Source organism: Hemitrygon akajei, chromosome 2, assembly GCF_048418815.1.
Source record: "Hemitrygon akajei chromosome 2, sHemAka1.3, whole genome shotgun sequence".
NCBI classification, from domain to species: domain Eukaryota; kingdom Metazoa; phylum Chordata; class Chondrichthyes; order Myliobatiformes; family Dasyatidae; genus Hemitrygon; species Hemitrygon akajei.
In genome coordinates, this window is record NC_133125.1 from 153,033,048 (window position 1) to 153,055,976 (window position 22,929).

At 43.8% G+C, this 22,929-nt stretch overlaps 1 protein-coding gene and 1 long non-coding RNA gene across 2 annotated transcripts in view; one reads left to right on the forward strand and one right to left on the reverse strand.

The window, feature by feature from the left end:
• The window catches only part of LOC140717041 (uncharacterized), a 46,479-nt gene extending 29,333 nt beyond the window's left edge, over positions 1–17,146 (forward strand). Inside the window, exons 5-9 of the mRNA XM_073030229.1 lie at positions 3,066–3,146; positions 14,187–14,309; positions 14,398–14,481; positions 15,299–15,397; positions 15,723–17,146. Coding sequence (XP_072886330.1) covers positions 3,066–3,146; positions 14,187–14,309; positions 14,398–14,481; positions 15,299–15,397; positions 15,723–15,793 — 458 coding nt within the window. The 3' untranslated portion in view covers positions 15,794–17,146. The remainder of the gene's footprint in view (positions 1–3,065; positions 3,147–14,186; positions 14,310–14,397; positions 14,482–15,298; positions 15,398–15,722) is intronic.
• The window catches only part of LOC140717048 (uncharacterized), a 39,027-nt gene continuing 31,448 nt past the window's right edge, over positions 15,351–22,929 (reverse strand). Inside the window, exon 3 of the long non-coding RNA XR_012096430.1 lies at positions 15,351–15,798. This is a non-coding gene — a long non-coding RNA (uncharacterized lncRNA). The remainder of the gene's footprint in view (positions 15,799–22,929) is intronic.

Sequence of the window (22,929 nt, forward strand, 5' to 3'; positions counted from 1 at the left end):
AATTTCTGCTTTTGCACAGATCAAACGTGTCATTGACAGTTGTAACACTGCACATTTCAGGATATACAAGTTCTTGTCTTATCATTAGCCTTGTCCCAAACATGAACTAAAAATAAAATTCATGGACATCAAAGGTACATGATACCTATGACTAGTTGTATATTGCATGAAAGAAGCTGTTTTTTACTTCCACTTTAAATATATGCACAGACTTGACCTCCACCAGAGTCTGTGGCAGAGCATTTCACAGATTTGCTACTCTCTGGATTAAAAAACATCCTCCTTACTGCTGTTCTCCATTTTGAGGCAGTGTCTTCTAGTTCTGAGTACCCCAACCATAGGAAACACCCTCTCCACATCCACCCTCTCTAGCCCTTTGAACGTTTGGTAGATTTCAGTGAGATCCTACACATTCTTCCAAATTCTATTGAGTACAGTCCCAAAGCTTCCAAACGCTCCTCATATGTTAACACCTTCATTACTGGGATCATCCTCGTGAATCTCCTCTGGGCTCTCCCCAGTGACAACACATCATTTCTGAGAAATGGTGCCCGAAAATGTTGACAATACTCCAAGTGCGGCCTGACTAATATCTTAAAAATCCTCAGCATCATCTCCTTGCTTTTATATTCTATTCCCCTTGAAATAAATGCCAACATTGCATTTGCTGTCTTTACCACAAACTCAACCTGTAAATTAACCTTCTAGGATTCTTACATGAGGACCCCCAAGTCCCTCTGATGTTTGAACCTTCTCCCCATTTAGATAATAGTCCGAACTATTGTTCCTTTTCCCATAATGCATTATTATACATTTCCCACTGCTGTATTCCATCTGCCATTCAGTTACCTAGCTCCTGTAGTCTAGGAGTGACTACCTGCCTGTAGCTCCTGTCCAGCACTTCCTCATTCTCCCTTGTGAGTCGAAGGTCATCGGGCTGTGGCTCCAGTTCCTCTAAATACATTTTCTGAGGAGCTGCAGCTCAGTGCACCTGGTGCAGGTGTTGTTATCTGGGAGACTTGAGTTGTCCAGACTTCCTACATTTCACACACTGCCCCCAGAGCCATTGTCACTACACTACTATGTCCTAATAGATGAGGAATGAACAAATAAGAACAGGAGGAGGAAAACTTACTGGATACTTTCCCTAGCCCAAGCCCGAGGAGCCAAAGCCGCTCTGAAACGGGCACAATCGGAATGGCCGCTGAGCTTACACTTGCGTTACTTTTATCACCCGGTCTAATGAATTCCTCTTTCTGATTGGTCACCGTCCGACTCAGAGAAACTGGTGCGAAGCTCTGCTTTAGAAACCTTGATCACCTACCCTTCATCAGAACTGGAAAGAAAGAGGGAAGAAACCAGAATAAGAAAGTGGGGGGAGGGGAAGGAGTACAAACTGGCAGGTGGTGAGTGAAACCAGGTGAGAAAGAAGGTGTGTGTGTGTGTGTGTGTGTGTGTGTGTGTGGGGGGGGGGGGGGAGGAAGAAGTAAAAAGCTGGGGGTGATGGCTGGAAGATGTAATGAGCGTCCAACCAGATGGCACAAACATCCATTTTCTAACTTTGGGTAATTTTCCCCCCTCTCCCTCTCCCTTTTATTTTCCCCATTCTAGTTCCTTTTGCACCCCTTCTCTCCTGACTATCACCTCCCTCTCATGCCTTATCTCCTTCCCTAGTCCATTGTTCTCTCCTATCTGATTCCACCTCTTTAGTCCTTTACTTCTTCCTCCTATCACCTCTCAGCTTCTTACTTCATCAACTTCACCCACCTACCCATCTTTCCACTCACTGAGTTTCACCTATCACCTGCCAGTTTGTACTCCTTCCCCTGACCACCCACCTTATTTTGGCTTTTTCCTCTTTCCTCTCCAGTCCTAAAGATGGGTCTTAGTCCGAAACATCCTTAGTCTGATCTGCTGAGTTCCTCCAGCTCTTTGAGTGTGTTACTAAAACAAGGGAAGCTTGAAGCGGGGTGGTGGAAATAGTGAAAGAAAAAAGGCATTCAAGAGTACCTTCTCAATGGTGTTTAAAGATGGATAATATTTTAAAGACCTGGTGAAGCAGTGGATTTCCTTGGACCTGCTGCTACTATGGTCTTTGGACTCAGTTCATTGAACTACCTGGCATCCTTGACCTTCATTGAAATTGTGTGTCTGTGTTTCTATTCTAAATATTCCGTCAGTCCTACCTACAGAGAACAGAAGAGAGAAAATATTTCTGATCAGAACAATGTGCCATGCCTGTATACATTCACACACGCTGTTCTTATCTGAGGTAATGGAACTGGTTCCATTGTCGAATGGATGTTATTGGCTGTTGCACCCGAGACTGATTACCATTCTCATTGTTCTCGGACTGGGAGAACAATATACATTTTAAACATAGTAGATTAATGTAGCAAAAATACCTTTATAGTAACTATCGTCTGTATGACGAACACTTGTTCCTGGCAATAACTTCCTCATATTTGACTGAGATTGTTTTGGTGTAAGGGACCTAGACGGGGTTGAATTTGTTAAATGTGTCCTGGAAGTGTTTTTAAAGTAGTCTGTAGAAATTCCTAACAGGGGCAGGGGTGTACTTGACCTTACTTTAGTGGAAGTTTCTGTAAAGCAACCTGTAGTGAATAGTGATCCCAAATGAATAAACTTCAGTCATGGAAATGGAGAAGGTTGAATTAGAGATAAATCAGTCGAGGGCTGATTTCAGTAGTATGTGACAGAACCTGGTAAAGATGGACTGGATGCAGCTGCTGAAGGGGAAACAACAGCCGACTGCAGGAAGCAGTCTTGGTGAGTGGAAGAAAGAGAGAGGAGTGACAGAAAGAGGTATTTTATCAGGTTTTTATCAAATTGTTATTATGAGATTTGAGGTTTATAGAGGAACTACATTAAGAAAACCATTATGACTGCTAAAGGGGGCATTAAATGGCCTTTGAGCAACAGATCAAAGAAATTCCCAAATCCTTTTATATGTAGATGTTTTAAAAGCAAGAGAGTAGGCAGTAAAAGAGTAGGTCCCCTTGAGTGACAGTGGATTTGAACTGTTTTTTATTGTATCTCCACAGCGTCTTTGAGCTTGATGATTTTCAGAGTTCTGTCTCTTGCTGCTACCATTGTTGCACTTGCCTCATGGATCGGGATTAAAGGTAAGTCCACAAATTGTAAACCCTATCACTTCATTATTTCCAGGACGTTTAGAAATAATATCTGCCTGTACATTGTGAAAGGGGGGGGAAGGTGGTGTGTGTGTGTGTGTGTGTGTGTGTGTGTGTGTGTGTGTGTGTGTGTGTGTGTGTGTGTGTGTGTGTGTGTGTGTGTGTGTGTGTGTGTGTGTGTGTGTGTGTGTGTGTGTGTGTGTGTGTGTGCGCACGCCCCACAACCTATACCCATTTACATATAAACTTACTGTATTTTATGACACTATTGACCAGGAAGAGATCAATCCAGGTGCTCAAAATACTCTTTCTATTTTAAGTGTGAGAACTTGGTAAGAGTGGCAATATAATGAAAAGGAGGCAGCACCACTCATATCAATTGTTGCATAGTTTCTGTTAATGAGGTTGTAATTCAAATTATGTCTGTGTTTGATGCAAGTTAAGTTTAAAGGTTGGAAATAATATATAAATGGGAACGATAAAGTTATGGACGAGCAGCCTGTGTGACCTAATAGAATTGAAGTAGAAATCTGTCTTCAATCTCACTGGCTCATTAGTTATTCAAGTGGAGTCTTGTGTTGAAGGCACGAGGGAGAAGAATCTAGAGCGTCTGTTTCAGAGTTTGGTCACCGCTCAAAAAGAGCCACAAAGTCACTGGCTGACATAAGTACTGCTGCCTCATAGTTCCAGAGAACCAGGTTCAGTCCTGAACTTCTGGTGTTTTCTGAGTTCTGATTGTACAATCTCCCTGGGACTGCATACGTTTCCCCTCAGGAACTCTGGTTTCCTCCCATAACCCCACGGTAGAAGGCCCAAAGTGAGGAGAAATCTAAACATGCGCATCAATGGATCTTGCTTCAACAGGGAATGAGTGAGGCCTCTGTTGGTCAAGATTGACCATAGATGTTGCTGTCTAGCTGTCTAGATATGCAGGCCTAGGCAGTGTGATGTGGAGAGCAAGCTGCTGCTGATGTACAACTCTCTCTCCACGCATCTGATGAACCCAAAGGAACGGGAGAGACCAATACAGTTTGATATCAACAGTATTGCAGGAGTTGCCAGTCAGCGTTGGACTCAATGTGGGACCACCTTAAGGACTCCAGCTCCGGATTTTTCCCTCAGGGTATATACCCCATGAGTGGGTATAGCTGCAAGGCAGCAGAGGTTTGAGATCAGAATCTTCCTTCTAGATGAGCTGCCAACTATGGCTGACAAGACCCATCTGCCCGAATGCAGTAATTGTATTTATGTGGCTACTTAATTACAACAGTAATTGTAGCTATGTGGCTACAGATAAACAGCCTGAAAGTGTGATGGAAAAGAAATCAACCCTATTTTAAGCAAGGGAGATAAAAGTCTGTTAGAAGGAAGGAAATGAAATCAACAAGCGGATTCAACAAGCTTCTATGGTTACGAGTAATAAATTATCTTCTTTTGCAGGATCATAAATCATGAAGCAATAATAGAGCAGATGCGTCCTGTTTGATTATATACTGAATAGCCACCATATTGTGCAAGTGTTTAAGTAGCGAGAGTCTAAAAGTATTAATGTATAACATGTGAATGGTCATTTGACTGATGCATTATTTGCCATTAGAGAGTCAATAGAATGATTACGTCTTTGAGTACACACAAAACACCCTGATTGCAGTAAAGATCCAGTTATCCCTATCTAATTCAGAAATCCCAATGGTTTGGCAATGAGCTCACCAGGTGAAGGTCACTGATTTTCCCATCCACCCACTAGGGCTCGAGTGTCAGTGCTTCCTTTCCATTCAGAGGGGTTCCAATTCCCGTGCAGTCACCCGTTCATGGACTCTGGTTCCCATACTCCCCATCCATTGACCTGAGTCCATTTCGATGCTCCCTTTCACACTCTAGGGCTCCAGTTCCTGTATTCACTTTAAGATCACCTGGTTCTGTTCATACATGCGTCCTTTAAACAGACCGAGTTTACCAGAAAAATTATTATAATATCGTGTGACTCATGACTGCACTGCCAGATCCAGCTCAAAGCACCTCATCAAGATTGTTGACAGTACAACGGTGGTTGCCCTCGTCAGCAACAATGATGAATTTGCAGTTAGAGAGGGTTGTAGAAAGGCTTGTCAAATGGTGTAAGAACAACCACCTGAGTCTTAATATGTACAAGAGAAAGAGATGATTGTGGACTTCAGGAAGGTGCAGTTTGACCACTCTCCATTGCATATCAATGGCTCTGCCGTGGAGAGTGTGAAGAACACAGAGTTCCTTGGCATGCACATTGACTGATCCAACCTGGGCACAAAACACTACCTCATTAAGTGAGAGGGTGAACAGTCTTAGTCCATGTAGGTATCAATGATATGGGTAGGATGAGTGACAAGGTTTTGCACAGGGTATTCAAGCGATTAGGTGCTACGTTAAATAAATCCAGGGTTGTGATCTCAGGATTGCTACCCATGCTACGTGCTCGTGAGGCCAGATCGTGGAAGATTATACAGTTTAATACGTGGATAAGGGTTAGTGTAGGAGGGAGGGTATAAAATTTTTGGATCATTGGGCTCTCTTCCAAGGTCGGTTTGCACCTGAACTGGAGGGGTACTATTACTCTAGTGGGAAGGTTTGCTGCATGGTGGGGTTTAAACTAGCATTACAGGGGGATGGGAACCAGAGTATCAGAACAGTTAGTGGAGAGGTAGTGGAGGCAGATGTTGGTAAGACATCAAAGTTAGGAATCACACGGTTGAGCATGATGCGACTAGTGCCCTGAGCTACATATATTTCAATGCAAGAAGTATTGCAGGAAAGGCAGATAATGGTACTGAAGATGGTTTGCAGACAAAGGCAATGTGTCATGAGGAGAGGATGCTGACCGGGCAAAATTGCAGTCAATTGGATGAGTTGCAATAAAGGTGGACAGAATCGAAAAGGTTGAATACAGGACTGAAGGTGTTGTATTTGAATGCATGCAGTACACGGAATAAGGTAGACGAACTTGCAGCACAGTTACAGATTGGCAGGTATGATGTTGAAAGCATCACTGAATCATGGCTGCAAGATTATAGCTGGGAGCAAGGACACACATTGTTTCAAAAGTACAGGTAGGAAGGCACAGGGGGTGGCGTTGCTCTATTGGTTAAAAAAAATGAAATCAAATCATTAGAAAGAGGTGACAGAGGATCAGAAGGTGTTAAATCATTGTGGATAGAGCTAAGGAATTGCAAGGGTAAAAAGACCCTGATGGGAGTTGTATACCTACCCCCAAACAGTAGCATGGATGAGATTTACAAATTACAATGCAAGATGGAAAATGCATACAAAAGATCAATGTTACAGTTGTCATGGGGGTCTTCAATATGCAGGTAGATTGGGAAAATCAGGTTGGTGCTGGAATCCAAGAGGGTTAATTTCTAGAATGTTTTTTAGAGCAGCTCGTGGCTGAGCCTTCTAGAGCATCGACTATTCTGGATTGGGTGTTGTGCAATGAACTGGAATTGATTAAAAAGCTTAAGTTAGAAGAACTCTTAGGGGAAAGTGATCATAATATGATGGAATTCACTCTGAAATCTGAGGAGAAGCTAAAGTCAGGTGTATCAGTATTACAGTGCAGTAAAGGGAATTACAGATGCCTGTGAGAGGAGTTGGCCACAATCGAATGGTAAAGAACAATGGCAGGAATGATGGCAGAGCAGCAATGGCTGGAATTTTTTTGGACGCAATTCAGAAGGCACAGGATATATGCATCACAAAGAAGAAGAACTATTCTAAAGGAAAGATGACATAACCACGGCTAACAAGAAAAATCAAAGCCAACAAAAAAGCCAAAGAGAGGGCATATAATAGAGGAAAATTTAGTGGGAAATTAGAGGATTGGGAAGCTTCTAAAAACCAACAGAAGGCAACAAAACATGTCATTAAGAAGGACTTTTAAGATGGAACATGGAAGTAAGCTGGCCCATAATATTAGAGAAGATACCTACAGTTTCTTCGGATACATGAAGTGTAAAAGAGAGGCAAGAGTGTATAACAGATCGCTGGAAAATGATGCAGGTGAGGTAAAATGGGGGACAAGTAAATGGTGGACGAACTGGACATGTATTTTGCATCATCCTTCATTGTGGAAGACACCATGAATATGGTGGAAGTTCCAGGTGTCAGGAGTCATGAAGTGTGTGAAGTTACTATAAGTAGAGAGAAGGTTATTGGGAAACTGAAAGATCTGAGGGTAGATAAGTCACCTGGACCAGATGTGAACATCCTATGGTTCTGAAAGAGGTGGCTTAAGATGTTGTGGAGACATTAACAATGATCGTTCAAGAATCACTGGATTCACAAATGGTTCTGGAAGACTGGAAAATTGCAAATGTCACTCCACTGTTCAAGAAAAGAGAGAGGCAGAAGAAAGGAAATTATAGGCCAGTTAGTCTGACCTCAGTGGTTGGGAAAATGTTAGAGTTGATTATTGAGGATACTCAGGGTACTTGGAGCCATATGATAAAATAAGCCGGAGTTTCCTCAAGGGAAAATCTTTCCTGACAAATCTGTTGGAATTCTTTAAAGAAGTGACAAGCAGGATAGACAAAGGAGAATTGGTTGATGTGGTGTTCTTGGATTTTCAGAAGGCCTCTGACAAGGCGCCACATATGAGGCTGCTTAACAAGCTACAAGCCCGTGGTATTACTGGAAAGATGCTAGCATGGATGGAGAAGTGGGTGATTGGCAGGAGGCAAAGAGTGGGAATAAAGGGATCCTTTTCTGGCTGTCTGTCTGTGACTAGTGGTGCTCCACAGGGATCTGTGTTGGGACTGTTTCTTCTTACATTATATTTCACTGATTTAGATTTTGGAATTGATAACTTTGTTGCAAAGCTTGCTGATGATATGAAGATAGGTGGTGGAGCAGGGAGTTCTGAGCAAGTAGAGAGGCTACAGGAGGACTTGGACACACTAGGAAAATGGGCAAAGAAATGGCAGGTGGAATAGAGTCAGGAAGTGTATGGTCATGTCCCTTGGTAGAATAAGTATTGACTGTTTACTAACATAGAACATAGAAATCTACAGCACATTACTGGCCCTTCAGCACGCAAAGTTCTGCTGACAATGTAGCCTACTCCAGAAACTGCCTTGAATTTCCCTAGCACCTAGCCCGCTATGTTTTTTAAGCTCCGTGGACCTATCTAAGAGTCTCTTAAAAGGCCCTATTGTATCTGTTTCTACCACCTCCAGATATAATAGTAGTGGATTCCAATGGCAGTGCATTCCACAGACCTACCTCAACTCTGTGAAAAACTTACCCCTGACATCCCCTCGGTACCTATTTCCAAGCACCTTAAAACTATGCCCCCTCGTGTTGTCCATTTCAGCTCTGGGAAAATGTCTCAGGCTATCCACACAACCACCTTATACACCTCTATCAGGTCACCACTCATCCTCTGTTGCTCCAAGGAAAAAAGACAATGTTCTCTCAAACTGTTCTCGTAAGGGGCACCCTCCAGTCCAGGCAAAATCCTTCTAAATCTCCTCTGCACTCTCTCCATATTATCCATATCCTTCCTGAAATAAGGTGACCAGAACTGAACACAGTACTCCAAGTGGAGTCTGACCAAGGTCTTATATAGCTGTAACATTCCCTCACTGCTCTTGAACTCAATCCCATGGTTGATGAATGCCTTCTTATCAACACCGTCAACCTGTGCAGAAGATTTGAGTGTCCTATGGACATGGACCCCAAGATCTCTCAATGCTTCGCACTGCCTAGAGTCTTAGCATTAATATTATATTCTGTCTTCAAATTTGACCTGCAGAAATGAACCACTTCACACTTACCTGGGTTGAAGTCCATCTGCCACTTCTCAGCCCAGTTTTACATCCTGCTGATGTCCCAGTGTACCCTCTGACAACCCTCCAGACTATCCACAACACCCTCAAATAGAGAGAAAATACCAAAAAAAAAACAGGTGTAAAGGGATTTGGGAATCCTTGTGCAGGAATCCCTAAAGGTTACTTTGCAGGTTGAGTCTGTGGTGAGGAAGGCAAATGTGATGTTTGCATTTATTTCAGGGACTAGAATATCAAATCACGGATGTAATGTTGAGACTTTATAAAGAACTGGTGAGGTCTCACTTGAAGTATTGTGAGCAGCGTTGGGCCCCTTATCTAAGAAAGGATGTGCTGAAACTGGGGAGTGTTCAAAGGAGATTCACAGAAAGGATTCCAGGAATGAATGTCTTGGCATACGAAGTGCTTTTGACGGTGCTGGGCTTATAATTGCAGGAATTAAGAAGAATGAGGGGTGACCACATTGAAACCTATCAAATGGTGAAATGCCTGAACAGAGTGGATGTGGAGAGGATGTTTCCTATGGTGGGAGAGTGTAGGACCTGAGGACACAGCCTCAGAATAGAGGGGCATTCTTTTTAGAACTGAGAAAAGGAGGAATTACTTTAGGTGGAGATTGGAGAATCTTTGAAAGTCTTTGGCATATGCAGCTGTGGAGGCCAAGTCTATATGTAAATTTAAGGCAGAGCTTGCTTTCCTTATTGCTCAGGACATGAAGGAATATGGGGAGAAGGCAGGAGATTGGGGCTGAGTGGAACATTGGATCAGCCATGATGAAATGGCAGAGCAGACTCAATGGGCCAAATGGCCTCATTCTGCTCCTATATCTTATGGTGCTGTGGTTCCATCTGCCAGCATCTGACCTGTCTCCCTCTCTCCTCACTACTATCCTTGGGTGTGAGGTGCCAGAGTCTTGACCCCCTGCACTCGCCTCAGCGATGAACTGACCAGTGGCCGTGGTCTCACTTTCAGGCCTGTGGTTTATTTGCCACATGTTATTTGTTTACTTTTGATATTGTTTACTTAATTTGTTATTTTTTGCACATTGGATGTTTGATGGTCCCTCCTGTGGGTTTTTTCATGGATTCTATTAAGTTTTTGTTTTGTGGCAGGCTGCACGAAGATGAATCTCCAGGCTACATATGTTATACATAATTTGATCACAAAAGTACCTTGAACTTAAGGACTTTGAACAATACTGACTAGGTGTGGAATTCAAACATCTCACTCCTGTATTGGTGCGAGTGAGCTCCTGAATCTTTTTCAACGTTCTGACATTCAGTCCATTTCTAGATTGTGTCATGTCCGTGATGCTGGTGTCATCTTCAGTGTGGCCATCACACTATCAGTGGATGAGTATGTCATTCAGGATGATGAGTGACTTGGAGAGGATCTGGAAATAGGAGTGTGTCAATGCACTTGTGATCCCTGGTGGTAGAGGCTGCAGATTGCTCGTGGAGTAAGAATGATGAGAGCTGAATGCAAATGATTCTGATAAAAACATAAACTGGGCATTTGTGAGCAGGTTACACGAGTGTAAATTGAAGGCACATGTTTCATTTTGGTAAAATTCATTCTACAGTTTGAGAGGGAGGAGATAAGGTCAGACCTTTCAGTATTAAAGTAGAGTGAATGAAATTACAGAGGCATAAGAGAGACGAATTGGCTAAAGTTGCTCGGAAGGGCACACAGCAGGTATGATGATAGAACGGCTGGAGTTTCTGGGAGCAGTTTGGAAGGTGCAGGATAGATGTATCCAGAAGATGAAGTATTCTAAAAGGAGGATGGGGCAACTGTGGCTGACAAGGGAAGTCAGGTGTAGTATAAAAAGAAAAGAGGGCATATAATGTAGCAAAATTTAGATGGAAGTTAGAAGATTGAGAAGCTTTTAAAATAAACAGAGGGCAACTAAACAAAGCAATAAGGAGAGAAAAGATGGAAAAGGAAGGTAAGCTAGACACTAGTATAGAAGAAGATATTAATAGGGTCCTGCATAGATAAGAAAGTGTGTCTTTAAAAATTAGCTTTCAATCATCAAACTGTTTCACTTTGAGATTAAATGGAGGCCCATTATTCTCCAGTTGTCACCAATATCCAGATTATTTTTTCCTCCAGTTTTTTTTCTTATATTTTATCTGGAGACATGTAAAATGACCAGCTTTAAAAATCTTGCTGTTGCTTCTATTTCAGATACACAAATGTTGAATTTTTTTGGTAAATCATAAGGCTTGTTGAGAAATTAATTTTCCACATCAGCAAAAAATATTTAGATAATGTTCTGTGAAAAATCAGTGTTTATATAAGGAGTGATTGATATCCAATTCTGCATTCATAAGCTGAACATCACTTTGTGCAGCGGAGTACCAAACAAGCTTCTCAGAAATTATAAACTGTCACTGGAGACTCTCCACTGCAACCCTTTCTAAATTTGTTGAGAAGGTTGAGGGAACGTGTGGGTATTTATTAATTCTTTTTTTCAGATATATAAAAAGTAAAAGAGATGTGAGAGTAAATATCTGACCACTCAAAAATTATGCTGGAGACGTCGTAATAGGAGACCAACTAAATAAGTAGTTTGTGCCAGTCTTCTAGCAGTATGCCAGAAATTCAGGAGTGTTAGGAGGCAGAAGTGAGTGTCATTGCTATTACTGAGGAGGAGGTGCTTGGGAAGATAAAAAGCCTGAAGGAAGGTGGGTCACCTGGACCAGATAGACTATGCCCCAGTGTTCTGAAAGAGGTAGCAGAAGCAATTGTGGAGGCGTTAGTAATGATCTTTCAAGAATGGGTCCAGAGGACTGGAAAATTGCAAATGTTCTTCCATTCTTTAAGGAGGGAGGGAGGGAGGCAGAAAGAAGGAAATATAAACCAGTTAGCCTGACTTCAGTTGTTGGGAAGATTTTGGAGTCCATTATTAAGGATGAAGATTTGGGGTACTTGGTGGCACATGATAAAATAGGCGAAAGACAGCATGGTTTCCTCAGTTGGAGGTCTTGCCTCTCAAAATCTTTGAGGCAACAACAAGCAGGGTAGACAAAGATGAGCCAGTGGATTTTCAGAAGGCCTTTGACAAGATCCTGCACATGCGGCTGCATGACATGATGTTTCAGAAAAGATACAAGCACGTATAGAAGTTTGGCTGATTGGCAGGAGGCAAAATGCGGGAATAAAGAGGGCCTTTTCTGGTTGGCTGCTGGCATTTTGCAGGGTCTGTATTAGGACTGCTTTTCACATTATATGTCAAAGACTTGGATGACGGAATTGATGGTATTCTGGCTAGATTTGCAGACAATACAAAGATAGGTGGGGTGGGGGCAGGTATTAGTAAGGAAGCAGGGAGTCTGCAAGTGGACTTTAGCAGATTGTGTGAATGGGAAAGGAAGTGCAGATAGAATATAGTCTAGAGAAGTGTATTGTCATGCAATTTGGTAGAATGAATAAAGGCGTGGACTATTTTCTAAATGGGGAGAAAATTCAAAATTCAGTGGTGCAAAGGGACTTGTGCAGGATTCCCTAATGGTCAACTTGCAGGTTGAGTCAGTGGTAAGGAAGGCAAATGTGATGTTAGCATTCATTTCGAATGCACTAGAATATAAAAGCAAGGAGGTAATGCTAAGGCAATCAGACCACACTCAGAGTATTGTGAGCAGTTTTGTTCCTCTTATCTAAGAAAAGATATTCTGGCATTGGAGAGGGTCCAGAGGAGGTTTGTGAGAAATATTCTGGGAATGAAAAGGTTAACTTGTGAGGAGAATTTGATGGCTCTGGGCCTGTACTCACTGGAGTGTCGAAGCATGAAGGGAGTCACTGAAACCAATCAAATGTTGAGAGATCCACATTGAGTGGAAGTGGAGAGGATGTTTCCCATAATGAGTGAGTCCAGGACCGGGGGCAAATCTTCAGAATAGAGGAACGTCCATTTAGAACAGAATGAGGAGGAATTTCTTCAGCCAGATGGTGGTGAATCTGTGGAATTCATTGCCACGGATGGCTGTGGATGCCAAGTCATTGAGTATATTTACAGTGGGTTTTGATAGGTTCTTGATTAGTCAGGGTGTCAAAGGTTATGGAAATAAGGCAGCAGAATGTGGTAGAGAGAATTCAGCCATGAAGGAATGGCGGAGCAGACTCAATTGGCCGAATAACCTCATTTTGTTTCTATGTTTTCTAGACTTATTGAGAGTAGGTGGATAAGGTTTGTAGTGCTTAATGGTGATTTGTGATATGGTGCAACTCAAACTACCTGCGTCTAAATATCACCAAGACCAAGGAGATGGTGGTGGACTTCAGGAGATCTAGGCCTCATATGGAGCCAGTGATCATTAATGGAGAATGTGTGGAGCAGGTTAAGACCTACAAGTATCTGGGAGTACAGTTAGACGAGAAGCTAGACTGGACTGCCAACACAGATGCCTTGTGCAGGAAGGCAGAGTTGACTGTACTTCCTTAGAAGGTTGGCGTCATTCAATGTCTGTAGTGAGATGCTGAAGATGTTCTATAGGTCAGTTGTGGAGAGCGCCCTCTTCTTTGTGGTGGCGTGTTGGGGAGGCAGCATTAAGAAGAGGGACGCCTCACGTCTTTTATAAGCTGGTAAGGAAGGCGGGCTCTGTCGTGGGCAAAGTACTGGAGAGTATAACATCGGTAGCAGAGCGAAGGGCGCTGAGTAGGCTACGGTCAATTATGGAAAACCCTGAATATCCTCTACATAGCACCATCCAGAGACAGAGAAGCAGTTTCAGCGATAGGTTGCTATCGATGCAATGCTCCTCAGACAGGATGAAGAGATCAATACTCCCCAATGCCATTTGGCTTTACAATTCAACCGCCAGGAGTAAGATATGTTAAAGTATTTAAGTAAACTATTTAAGAACTTTTTAAAAGCTATTATTAATGCTTTTTGAGAGAGTGATTTAGAGGCATATCATATTTTTACAGAGTTAAGTATTGGTTGTAATTAGTTTTGCTACAATAAGTGTATGGGACATTGGAAAAAAAAAGTTGAATTTCCCCATGGGGATGAATAAAGTATCTATCTATCTAATGTGAAAAAGATTTACCTGCTGTGAAGTACAGAGCAAAAATTTTAAAGAGAACAAATGCAGTCAGCAATATCCCTAGAAGACGTGTACAAAATGTGTAATCGTGTGCTTGTGACACATCAGTTTAATTTCCCAAAGGAATGACCAGCAAATATTGTTGAATCTTTGCTCTCCAGGTGTGAACTTTATCCCCACCGTTGCATTATGCATGGTGAGTGTTCGTCTTCTGGCCATTGTTGCACCAGTTGTCATTCGGAAGTCCAGCTGCTTGTTTACTGAGGAATTCCAAGAAAAGAAAGGTATGGAGCAATTTGCCTATTTAATAAAATTTCCAGATTTAAAGATAAAACCAAATATTCCAAACCAATTATCATTTGTATTTCATAGATTCTCATCCTTCCACTTGCTTGAAAGATATGACTGTGATCCTCATTTTGGTCAGTATTTTGATGGAGGAGATTCAGCAAAGCAGTAAGTTTACTAGTGTTTGCTTACATGGTATTGTACATAAATTAATTCCATATTTCTTTGTGATGCAGAAGGCCATTCTGTCCATAAGGTCAATTCCAGCTCACAGCAGTGTTCTTTCTGGACTAATTCTTCTGCTGCACTCACTGAGAGAGAGAGCATGGAACAAACCCTTCTGCCGATGGAACATGTTGATCATCAAGCACCACTGCTTTCCCCTATCAGTCTTTGTGTCCACCTGCTCAGCACCTCTCCCCAATGGCTGCCGTTATCCCCTTCCTTGCTTATTTTCCAGCACTGGTTGCATTCATGTCAATGCTTATTTCCCTCCTCTTTGTCTTCACATTTACCCTCCTGCCCCACCACCTGGCTACATCTGCCTGTTTGTTTTCTGTCTGGTTCCATCTATCATTCATCTGACTGCCAATGTCATCCCTCTTTCCCTCCCCCCGCTTTGTTCAATCTGCCTTTCATGCTTCACCCCTCCTTGACACACGAATCACCAAATGGCCCCTGTCTCATTCTTCCCCCTCTCTCCTTTATACTCAGTATCTCTCTAGTCCTGATGCAGTTTCAAGCAGAAAAGTTGACAGTTCCTTTCCCCTACAGATGTTCATCAACCATTCAACAGACTGTTTGTTGCTCTGCAGACTTTTATGTTCTTTCAGATAATTCAGCATCAAGTTTTGTTTGATAATGCTCCTGAGGAATTCTCTGGAATGTTCTACACAGTAAAAAGCTACATTAATGCAAGTTTTTATATTTTCCCACGTGAGCTGTGCATTGTGAACTCAGTGTGTTCGATGTTATACATTCACAGAACAAAGCTGTCACACCAGCATTTATACATGGACCGTACCTACTGCGCTGATAGTCAGCTGTGTTACAGTCATCTTGGTGTTCCTTGCAACGTATCGCTGTAAGTATCAAGTCTTATAATCATGTTCATTTTGTATGAGGAAGAGGAGGTCTCACTTCTGCTGGACTCCTTTAACAGAAAGCTGAGAAATGGTTGTTTCACCAGAACTTGATGAATTTTGTTTAAATTTTCTTTATTGTAATTTTAATTCCATCCAGTGTGCGTCTGTTTGTGAGGATGGTTGTAAATTTAGACCCATCTCACTACCTCCTCTGTTTTGTCCATCTTGTGGTTTCTGTCTCTCTTTGCCATCTGTTTTCCTGCTGCTATATGAGCATAAAGATTTGATCGCAGCACATAACAAAAACTCTTCTCTTTGTCGTAGTGCCTCGATTTGAAGGACGCCATGATTTCCGTGAAGTTGATGCTGCACCCGGATCTCCTCAGAGCCTTTAAAATGGCTGAGAAATATTGTCCATGAGAACACATGTTCTCATATGTGTTTACATTTTTTACATAGTTTACATAATTTCATAATTTACATGTGTTTTGTTCCTGTGGATGGGAATCTGCCATTGGAAACACCTCATTGTTACATTTCAGGACACACTATTTCCAGCTAACATGACGCGTTGACTCAGGATCATCCCCTAAATGTGAATAAACAGAGAAACAAACAAATCTACAGCACATTCCAGGTTCTTCGGCCCACAATGTTGTGCCAAACATGTAAACTGCTCTAGAAACTGCCGCAAATTTCTCTAGTGCATAGCCCTCTATTTTTTTCACCGCCTTGTACCTATCTCAATATCTCTTAAAATATGCGATCGTATCTGCTTCCACTGCTGCTGCCAGCAGTGCATTCTGCGCTCCCACAGCTTTGTGAAAAAATTACCCCGACATCCCCTCGGTACCTGTTTCCAAGCACCTTAAAACTGTGCCCCCTAGTGTTGCCCATTTCAGCCCTGGGAAAAAGCCTCTGGGTATCCACACGATCAATGCTTCTCATCATCTTATACACCTCTATCAGGTCACCTCTCATCCTTCGTCGCTCCAAGGAGACAAGGCCAAGTTCACTCAGCCTATTCTCATAAGGTATGCTCCCTCCATTCCAGGCAACATCCTTGTAAATCTCCTCTACACTCTCTCTATAGTATCCACATCTTTCCTGTAGTGAGATGACCAGGGCAGTGAGAGGCCAGTAATGGAAAGGGCCACTTCACAATTTTGTGTGGTTGCTTTTTTTTCACACATTTGTATTTCAGGATGTGAAGAGAGCAACAGTTACACTGGTCACAAAGATTTTGCTTCCTGAATACTTTTGGGTGTATCTAATGGATTTTGGGCTGCTGATCATGAAAATCACCTTGAAATTTCCCTCTCACATACCATCTTTTTGGAATCACCTGTATTTGTTCTTTCAATTCATAATTCAGATCAATTGAAATATCGTCCACAATACAACCTGGAAAGTTTGCTTTGTGTTGCCAGCCTGACCCATAACAATGCTGTCTTTGTATTGATTCTTCAATGATAATCTTGAACACTGTGCAGTTACACTACAGCAATGTCCACCCTTCAATACCAATGAAGGGTATTGAATACACATGAAGGAAAGCTGCTGAAATTTGGAAGTCTGCTGAAGCAATTGTAGGGTAATGTAATTGATGGAAATATGAAGGATTCACAACCACGAACATTGGGTTGGGATTTACTTTAAGACGGTTGGCTGACATGATGAGGTAATTATATAGAGGACCTTTAATGTGCTTTGTATTCAGTTTTTTGATGTTGAATAAATGATTTGCTACGGATTTTTCTAAACATAAGGTTCCTCCACTGTTTTATTCCTGAAAACCTACACTGGTGCTCCTGATGCTCTCAGTTGATTCCAGAGTTATTGAACATGTCGGCCAATGCACTGCTGGAGTTTTGGGAGCCAAATACCATTGTTTGGTGTGCACAAACCAAGGCCCAATTCATGCTGTGAGAAATCTCCGGCGACAGCACCAAATATTTCTATGTGGTAGCGTCACTCAGCAGTTCCACGGCTGTGAGAGTGGTGAGTCTACTAGAACACCCGCCTTAACATGATAAATACCAATCACTGAAAACTCACCTTTTGCAGACTTTTGGACTATCAGACTCTCAGCATCCCGAACAACTGCTCTCCTTGCCTAGCCTGAGCGATTTCAGAGCTTCTGCTCTCTCTTCTGGGAAATCACTATCGTTGTTTTATTTTTCAAAAGCTCTTCATGCAGCAAATGCCTGGTCAAGTTTGCATAGCCCTCCGTAATGTACCCACGATAGACTGTGGGGAAATTGCTAAAAAGGCTGATAGATGAAACTGAGCCAGGCAACGGTACATCATTCTCTCCTCCTCAAATAAGCCCAGTCAGCAAAGCCTCCAATGTAAGGACACCTGTGGCTGTGAAAGAGATGACACCGGGCTTGTGTTTTTAACCATGCTCACTTTGGTACAAATGCTCGGCAGTGACTGTGTTTTTAACCATGCTCACTTTGGTACAAATGCTCGGCAGTGCCTGTGTTTTTAACCATGCTCGCTGTGGTACAAACGCTCGGCAGTGCCTGTGTTCTTAACCATGCTCGCTCGCTTTGGTACAAATCCTCGGCAGTGCCTGTGTTTTTAACCATGCTCGCTTTGGTACAAATGCTCGGCAGTGCCTGTGTTTTTAACCATGCTCGCTGTGGTACAAATGCTCGACAGTGCCTGTGTTTTTAACCATGCTCGCTTTGGTACAAATCCTCGGCAGTGCCTGTGTTTTTAACCATGCTCGCTGTGGTACAAACGCTCGACAGTGCCTGTGTTTTTAACCATGCTCACTTTGGTACAAATCCTCGGCAGTGCCTGTGTTTTTAACCATGCTCGCTGTGGTACAAACGCTCGACAGTGCCTGTGTTTTTAACCATGCTCGCTTTGGTACAAATCCTCGGCAGTGCCTGTGTTTTTAACCATGCTCGCTTTGGTACAAACGCTCGGCAGTGCCTGTGTTTTTAACCATGCTCGCTTTGGTACAAATGCTCAGCAGTGCCTGTGTTTTTAACCATGCTCACTTTGGTACAAATGCTCGGCAGTGCCTGTGTTTTTAACCATGCTCACTTTGGTACAAATGCTCGGCAGTGCCTGTGTTTTTAACCATGCTCACTTTGGTACAAATGCTCGACAGTGCCTGTGTTTTTAACCATGCTCACTTTGGTACAAATGCTCGGCAGTGCCTGTGTTTTTAACCATGCTCGCTGTGGTACAAACGTTCGGCAGTGCCTGTGTTTTTAACCATGCTCGCTTTGGTACAAACGCTCGGCAGTGCCTGTGTTTTTAACCATGCTCGCTTTGGTACAAACGCTCGGCAGTGCCTGTGTTTTTAACCATGCTCGCTTTGGTACAAATGCTCGGCAGTGCCTGTGTTTTTAACCATGCTCGCTTTGGTACAAACGCTCGGCAGTGCCTGTGTTTTTAACCATGCTCGCTGTGGTACAAATGCTCGGCAGTGCCTGTGTTTTTAACCATGCTCGCTTTGGTACAAATGCTCGGCAGTGCCTGTGTTTTTAACCATGCTCGCTGTGGTACAAACGCTCGGCAGTGCCTGTGTTTTTAACCATGCTCACTTTGGTACAAATGCTCGGCAGTGCCTGTGTTTTTAACCATGCTCGCTTTGGTACAAATGCTCGGCAGTGCCTGTGTTTTTAACCAAGCTCGCTGTGGTACAAATGCTCGGCAGTGCCTGTGTTTTTAACCATGCTCGCTTTGGTACAAATGCTCGGCAGTGCCTGTGTTTTTAACCATGCTCGCTTTGGTACAAATGCTCGGCAGTGCCTGTGTTTTTAACCATGCTCCCTGTGGTACAAATGCTCGGCAGTGCCTGTGTTTTTAACCATGCTCGCTTTGGTACAAATCCTCGGCAGTGCCTGTGTTTTTAACCATGCTCGCTGTGGTACAAATGCTCGGCAGTGCCTGTGTTTTTAACCATGCTCGCTGTGGTACAAATGCTCGGCAGTGCCTGTGTTTTTAACCATGCTCGCTTTGGTACAAATCCTCGGCAGTGCCTGTGTTTTTAACCATGCTCCCTGTGGTACAAATGCTCGGCAGTGCCTGTGTTTTTAACCATGCTCGCTTTGGTACAAATCCTCGGCAGTGCCTGTGTTTTTAACCATGCTCGCTTTGGTACAAATCCTCGGCAGTGCCTGTGTTCTTAACCATGCTCGCTTTGGTACAAATGCTCGGCAGTGCCTGTGTTTTTAACCATGCTCGCTTTGGTACAAATCCTCGGCAGTGCCTGTGTTCTTAACCATGCTCACTTTGGTACAAATGCTCGGCAGTGCCTGTGTTTTTAACCATGCTCGCTTTGGTACAAATGCTCAGCAGTGCCTGTGTTCTTAACCATGCTCGCTTTGGTACAAATGCTCGGCAGTGCCTGTGTTTTTAACCATGCTCACTTTGGTACAAATGCTCGGCAGTGCCTGTGTTTTTAACCATGCTCGCTTTGGTACAAATGCTCGGCAGTGCCTGTGTTTTTAACCATGCTCGCTTTGGTACAAATCCTCGGCAGTGCCTGTGTTTTTAACCATGCTCGCTTTTGTACAAATGCTCGGCAGTGCCTGTGTTTTTAACCATGCTCGCTGTGGTACAAATGCTCGACAGTGCCTGTGTTTTTAACCATGCTCGCTTTGGTACAAATCCTCGGCAGTGCCTGTGTTTTTAACCATGCTCGCTGTGGTACAAACGCTCGGCAGTGCCTGTGTTTTTAACCATGCTCACTTTGGTACAAACACTCGACAGTGCCTGTGTTTTTAACCATGCTCACTTTGGTACAAATCCTCGGCAGTGCCTGTGTTTTTAACCATGCTCGCTGTGGTACAAACGCTCGGCAGTGCCTGTGTTTTTAACCATGCTCGCTTTGGTACAAACGCTCGGCAGTGCCTGTGTTTTTAACCATGCTCGCTGTGGTACAAACGCTCGGCAGTGCCTGTGTTTTTAACCATGCTCGCTTTGGTACAAACGCTCGGCAGTGCCTGTGTTTTTAACCATGCTCGCTGTGGTACAAATGCTCGGCAGTGCCTGTGTTTTTAACCATGCTCGCTTTGGTACAAATGCTCGGCAGTGCCTGTGTTTTTAACCATGCTCGCTGTGGTACAAACGCTCGGCAGTGCCTGTGTTTTTAACCATGCTCACTTTGGTACAAATGCTCGGCAGTGCCTGTGTTTTAACCATGCTCGCATTGGTACAAACGCTCGGCAGTGCCTGTGTTTTTAACCATGCTCGCTGTGGTACAAACGCTCGGCAGTGCCTGTGTTTTAACCATGCTCGCTTTGGTACAAACGCTCGGCAGTGCCTGTGTTTTTAACCATGCTCGCTGTGGTACAAACGCTCGGCAGTGCCTGTGTTCTTAACCATGCTCGCTTTGGTACAAATGCTCGGCAGTGCCTGTGTTTTTAACCATGCTCGCTGTGGTACAAATGCTCGGCAGTGCCTGTGTTCTTAACCATGCTCGCTTTGGTACAAATGCTCGGCAGTGCCTGTGTTTTTAACCATGCTCGCTGTGGTACAAATGCTCGGCAGTGCCTGTGTTTTTAACCATGCTCGCTGTGGTACAAATGCTCGACAGTGCCTGTGTTTTTAACCATGCTCGCTGTGGTACAAATGCTCGGCAGTGCCTGTGTTTTTAACCATGCTCGCTTTGGTACAAATGCTCGGCAGTGCCTGTGTTTTTAACCATGCTCGCTTTGGTACAAATGCTCGGCAGTGCCTGTGTTTTTAACCATGCTCCCTTTGGTACAAATGCTCGGCAGTGCCTGTGTTTTTAACCATGCTCGCTTTGGTACAAATGCTCGGCAGTGCCTGTGTTTTTAACCATGCTCGCTTTGGTACAAATGCTCGGCAGTGCCTGTGTTTTTAACCATGCTCGCTGTGGTACAAACGCTCGGCAGTGCCTGTGTTTTTAACCATGCTCGCTTTGGTACAAACGCTCGGCAGTGCCTGTGTTTTTAACCATGCTCGCTTTGGTACAAATCCTCGGCAGTGCCTGTGTTTTTAACCATGCTCGCTTTGGTACAAATCCTCGGCAGTGCCTGTGTTTTTAACCATGCTCACTTTGGTACAAACGCTCGACAGTGCCTGTGTTTTTAACCATGCTCACTTTGGTACAAATCCTCGGCAGTGCCTGTGTTTTTAACCATGCTCGCTGTGGTACAAACGCTCGGCAGTGCCTGTGTTTTTAACCATGCTCGCTTTGGTACAAACGCTCGGCAGTGCCTGTGTTTTTAACCATGCTCGCTGTGGTACAAACGCTCGGCAGTGCCTGTGTTTTTAACCATGCTCGCTTTGGTACAAACGCTCGGCAGTGCCTGTGTTTTTAACCATGCTCGCTGTGGTACAAATGCTCGGCAGTGCCTGTGTTTTTAACCATGCTCGCTTTGGTACAAATGCTCGGCAGTGCCTGTGTTTTTAACCATGCTCGCTGTGGTACAAACGCTCGGCAGTGCCTGTGTTTTTAACCATGCTCACTTTGGTACAAATGCTCGGCAGTGCCTGTGTTTTAACCATGCTCGCATTGGTACAAACGCTCGGCAGTGCCTGTGTTTTTAACCATGCTCGCTGTGGTACAAACGCTCGGCAGTGCCTGTGTTTTAACCATGCTCGCTTTGGTACAAACGCTCGGCAGTGCCTGTGTTTTTAACCATGCTCGCTGTGGTACAAACGCTCGGCAGTGCCTGTGTTCTTAACCATGCTCGCTTTGGTACAAATGCTCGGCAGTGCCTGTGTTTTTAACCATGCTCGCTGTGGTACAAATGCTCGGCAGTGCCTGTGTTCTTAACCATGCTCGCTTTGGTACAAATGCTCGGCAGTGCCTGTGTTTTTAACCATGCTCGCTGTGGTACAAATGCTCGGCAGTGCCTGTGTTTTTAACCATGCTCGCTGTGGTACAAATGCTCGACAGTGCCTGTGTTTTTAACCATGCTCGCTGTGGTACAAATGCTCGGCAGTGCCTGTGTTTTTAACCATGCTCGCTTTGGTACAAATGCTCGGCAGTGCCTGTGTTTTTAACCATGCTCGCTTTGGTACAAATGCTCGGCAGTGCCTGTGTTTTTAACCATGCTCCCTTTGGTACAAATGCTCGGCAGTGCCTGTGTTTTTAACCATGCTCGCTTTGGTACAAATGCTCGGCAGTGCCTGTGTTTTTAACCATGCTCGCTGTGGTACAAACGCTCGGCAGTGCCTGTGTTTTTAACCATGCTCGCTGTGGTACAAACGCTCGGCAGTGCCTGTGTTTTTAACCATGCTCGCTGTGGTACAAACGCTCGGCAGTGCCTGTGTTTTTAACCATGCTCGCTGTGGTACAAACGCTCGGCAGTGCCTGTGTTTTTAACCATGCTCGCTTTGGTACAAATGCTCGGCAGTGCCTGTGTTTTTAACCATGCTCGCTGTGGTACAAACGCTCGGCAGTGCCTGTGTTTTTAACCATGCTCGCTTTGGTACAAACGCTCGGCAGTGCCTGTGTTTTTAACCATGCTCGCTTTGGTACAATTGCTCGGCAGTGCCTGTGTTTTTAACCATGCTCGCTTTGGTACAAATG